Raw genomic sequence first — 5,000 nt, 5'->3', positions numbered from 1 at the left:
TAAGCGTGCTCAAAACGATTTATAAGGGGTCCCTGACCAACAGCAGCACGTAACATGTAGAAGGAGATATAAATAAATTAATAATAAAATTCCCTTTATTCATCCCATTGGGTAAATTTTTCTCTAGGGTCTATTCCAAGGGAAGACTTGAATAACCCAGGCGTCAGCCTCAATGCAGGGCCGCAAATTGAGCTAGTGCGAGATGACTTGCTCAAGGCCAAACAGCGCAGCGGCGGGTGATCGAACTCGGCACCTTTCGGGTACAATGCAAAGACTGTACCGCTGAGCCACATTATCCCCCTGACGCCTTCTAGGCATTTTTTTTCAGACAGAGATAACGCTGTTAACGGCTAGGTACTCATTTTACTCCTGAGTACGGTGAGAGAATGTGAGTAAAGAGCCTTTTCCAAGGACTCAACTATGCGCCGAGAGAGGCTCAAACCCAAGTCATTCCGACCCGAAAGCGAGTGTCATATCACAAGACCACATAGCCGCACTTCTTCATCATCATCATCATCATCATCATCATCACCATCATCATCATCATCACCATCATCATCATCATCATCATCATCATCATCATCATCATCATCATCATCATTCATCATCATCTCATCTTCTTCTTCTTCTTCTTCTTCTTCTTCTTCTTCTTCTTCTTCTGTGTGTGTGTGTGTGTGTGTGTGTGTGAGAGAGAGAGAGAGATAGATAGATAGATAGAGAGAGAGAGATAGAGAGAGAGAGAGAGACAGACAGAGAGAGAGAGAGAGAGAGAGAGAGAGAGAGAGAGAGAGAGAGAGAGAGATTAGATATTTAGAAAATTGTTTTGTCGTAAACTGTTGACTGCAAGTACTCTGGAAAGACACGTATTTATAAATTTGGCCATAAAACTCGTCCTTCAAATATCAATTGATTTAAATGACCCTCAATTTGGCAACAACACTCAAACCTGGGACTTTATCGAAGACTTCCTCATTCCCAGGTTTGAGAGTTTTTTATCATTTTAATCAATCGATATTTAAAGGTCGATTTTTCTGGCCAAATTGTTAAAACATTTGTCTTTCCAGAGTACGACAATTCCCTGGAGTAAATGGAGTTTTTCTCGTTTCTTTTCAGAGAGAGTTACAATCCATGGTTTAGTATGAGTTATCAGTTTTTCTATCCAATCGGCATCATTTCAACTGCCATGGTTGGCGTGGTGGCCAGTTATATTTTAGGTAAGATCCAATCATCATTGTCATCATCATCATCATTGTCGTCGTCATCATCATCATCATCATTGTCGTCGTCATCATCATCATGATCATCATAATCACCATCATCATCAGCAGCAGCAGCATCCTGATCATCATCCTGATCATCATCCTACTCATCATCATCCTGATCATCATCCTACTCATCATCATCCTCATCATCATCCTCATCATCATCCTCATCATCATCCTCATCATCATCATCCTCATCATCATCCTCATCATCATTCTCATCATCATCCTCATCATCATCATCCTCCTCATCATCATCAATATCATTATCATCAACAATATCATCATCGTCATCATCATTCTCGTCGTTGTCGACGCTGCATCATTATCATCATCATCACCGTCATCATCATCATCATCATCATCATCATTATCATCATCATCATCATCATTATCATCATCATCACCATCACCATTATCATCATCTTTATCATCAGCATCAGCAGCACCACCACACCCATTCACTCTCTGATCTCCTTCCCTAATATAACTCCAATAGGAAAAAACAAGCCAGGGGACGTAAATCCAAAATATCTTGTTTCAATCACTGACTCCATTTTATTCTTCTTACCTGCCTTTGTTCGACGTTGGCTGAGTGGAATAGGCCCACAGTTTCAAAACGAATGGAAGGTAAGAAAATAGTAGTAATATGGAATGAGATTAGCGGAAGAGTAGCGTCCATTGATTGGATATCACCTTACAGAGAGAATGTCAACATGGTTTTGCGCATGCGTCTCTCTCGTCCTCGCTTTCGGTGAAATGTCTCCGGAAGCCAGGACTAGAGACGCATGCGCACAACCAACATGACGTTCTCTCTCTAATAACTTTTCTGCCGGTGACGTCCAATCAAGGGACGCTACTCTTCCGCTAATCTCATTCCCTATATCTGAATGGGTGACTTTCACCACCTGTTAAGTTACACTAAAATTGAGTTAGTGGGTGGGGCTCCTGACCTTCCATAGTGGACAGGGAGGTCACTTACTGTGTCTTCTATACTTCTGTATCTACAATAAAAGAGCTTTTATATAGCGCAATATCCCCTTAATGTGCTTTACAAAGGGTCCCTGGCCGACAGCAACACATAACAATTAGAACGAGACATAACTCTTGTCAGGCGATATTACAATTTTTTTACCGACAGAGACAACACTGTTGACGGCCAGGTACTCATTTTACACATGAGAACGGTGAGATAATGTGAGTAAAGAGCCTTTTCCAAGGACTCAACGAGGCGCCGAGCGAGGTTCGAATCCAGGACCTTCCGATCATAAAGCGAGTGTCATACCGCAAGACCACATAGCCGCACAATAGGCACTTTGAAACTACTAAGGTGAATTTGAAGTGTCAAATAATTCAAGATCCCCCCCCCCACCCCGCAAAATACGACAAGATATTTTTTTTTATTTAATTGACTGAAAATGACGAGTTTCCCTTAATAATCATCATAGCTTGTCGCTCCAACACCGAACCCATTCCACAGCATCTGTGGAGCAGACTCTTAGGTCATGGTCGGTGCAGCTGGGCCCATCCTGGCATTCTCTAAGGATGTGCTCCATCGTCTGCTCTGGGCATCCACATGTACACAATCTAGTCTCAGTCAGCCTCCACTTTTTCATGCTTCCAGCTGTTCTCCCAATTTTTGCCCGTGCTCTGTTCAATATTACCCATTCATTTCAGGGAAGATCAGTTCCGTAGGGCAGTTTTTCTTTCGGATCTTCAATAGCTTCATTTGCATGAGTGTCCCACTCCCTCAATGTGGAAAGTCTGTAGTATACAGCTGCATGGTCAGGGTTGATGCTGTCTTCCGTCATGAAGCTCTTTCTCGACTTCAGTCTACTTGTCGTTGGGTTGTGGTCATGGAGGGGGTGCCTTGGGTCTATTTCCCTAAATGATAAAAGAGCCACTTAGAAAGTTTTAAAAGTCGACTTCTTGAGTGATCGATCGTCTCAAAATGGTATTACGTCTGACTGAATCGGATGTGAAAATAGCAATTTAAAGTAACAATAATAATCATAAATATGAATTCTTTGTTTTCCTCGTTTTTAGATAATATACTATATCCAATATAACTTTAAAACTTAATATTTATTATCTCACCTTTAATAAAAAAGAGGTTATGGCCAACTAACCTGTTTCGGCCGTCAATGACTTCTTCGGGGCATTGCTCATATGCTAAAGTATCCCGAAATAATACCGTTTCTAGACGACGGATAATATATTATTGTATTTCACTTTTTTTTCCAGTTGATATTATGTCAATAAGTGGTTTAAAAGTTGACATTTTAAAAATTTATCCTCAGGGTGAAAATGAAAATGACCCGAAAGACGCTGAACTTGAGCATCTACCTACGGCCTAGAAACCAACAAACCAACAGTCAACTTACGTATATTGAAGATGAGCTGAAAATATAACATTTGGCAGCGGGAACAGCTGCAGATGCCAACTGAAAATATGAAAAATTAGTATCGACGCTCTCCAGTGACAGAAGAACATAAACAAAAATACAACGGAGTCATCTTAACATAAATCAACTTACCCGTAGCTTTCGTTAACTTATAGCCTGACACAAGAACCCAAAAGGACTTGTACTTTGACGTAACTTCAAAGATTTGTCCAGCGTCTAGTGAGTTGTTGTTAGTAGTTCTCAAAGAAACAAGTGATCCCTTTGTTTGAACTATTGAATACAACTCACGATTTGTTTTCTTTTGTGGCCAACGACTTGTCTTTTGACGTAATATTTTGGTCAGTGCCAGGCTATAAGTTAACGATGGGTACGCTATGACCTACCTCGACACCCATTTTTCAGTTTTCTGGCATATTTTTGGTAGCATTAACATTGCTGGCTTATTGTTTATGCCTGTATCGACATGTTTACAGCTACTACAAGTTTGATGTTTGACCGAGCGCAATTATGAGTTTGACTAAACATTGTAAAGGAAAACATTATTTTTTTGCGTTGGTATGAGATTATTCCCATTAACTTTCTCTTTACCGTCCATTTTCCGGATTTTCCCCAAAACTTCACACCCAACATCCTTTCTTAAAAAAAATATAGCATTGTGGAGAACATTGTGTTTATTTGAGTCAATAAAAAAAATTGATACGGTGCACAACTCTACTGAAAGATTTAAAAATTAGAAATGTATTTTTTACAGATAGATAAACAGATAACTTGATTTCCTTTTATAATTTAAAGTCAGTTTGAATGTTCGTTGAGTCACACAGATATCATAAAATACGTACCAACGACACTAAACAGTCCCAAAATCAACCAATTTCATCACTGTAAAAAGTTGTCAGTTTGCGTCATCTATTTATGACATCAAGTATAATTATTACTTCCGTTGTGTTGTTGATTTACCGGTGATCAGTTTTGTTCTGATTGCGTGTATGTTTGTGTGTGTGTGTGTGTGTATGTGTGTATGTTTGTGTGTGTGTTGTGTGTGGTGTATACATGTGTGTGTGTCTGTGTGTGTGTGTGTGTTGGCATTTTTCAGCAAATCGTGGCATTCATAGTGATATTATTCACTTGATCACATGAAGGTATTTCAGTCGCCATTTTGATTCTTTTTTTACTATTAGGGTTAGCTCGAGAGGTTAGTCATAAGTGTTATTAAAGTTGCTAGGGTGTTTGTTTTTCCATAAGTTAAGAAAAGGGGAGACATTCCGAAAGCTCCTACATCCCCAGTATTCTTTAAATTTGTATTTTCACCGTTGATATTTTGTCAGGCATTTTA

General features: G+C 39.6%; 1 protein-coding gene across 2 annotated transcripts in view; it reads left to right on the top strand.

The window, feature by feature from the left end:
- The window catches only part of LOC144956958 (sodium-coupled monocarboxylate transporter 1-like), a 33,572-nt gene that overhangs the window by 27,779 nt on the left and 793 nt on the right, over nt 1–5,000 (top strand). For both annotated transcript variants that reach the window (XM_078887807.1, XM_078887806.1), the window contains exons 16-18: nt 1,114–1,214; nt 1,762–1,892; nt 3,563–5,000. The exon at nt 3,563–5,000 is cut by the window's right edge and continues 793 nt beyond it. In XM_078887807.1, coding sequence (XP_078743933.1) covers nt 1,114–1,214; nt 1,762–1,892; nt 3,563–3,619 — 289 coding nt within the window. In that variant the 3' untranslated portion in view covers nt 3,620–5,000. The remainder of the gene's footprint in view (nt 1–1,113; nt 1,215–1,761; nt 1,893–3,562) is intronic.

The sequence above is a fragment of the Berghia stephanieae genome, chromosome 11, assembly GCF_034508935.2.
Source record: "Berghia stephanieae isolate SIO BIC M18660-M18661 chromosome 11, UCSD_Bste_1.3, whole genome shotgun sequence".
Lineage (NCBI taxonomy): Eukaryota > Metazoa > Mollusca > Gastropoda > Nudibranchia > Aeolidiidae > Berghia > Berghia stephanieae.
Note: the sequence above shows the minus strand (reverse complement) of the source record. Positions and strands in the feature narration are given on the sequence as shown.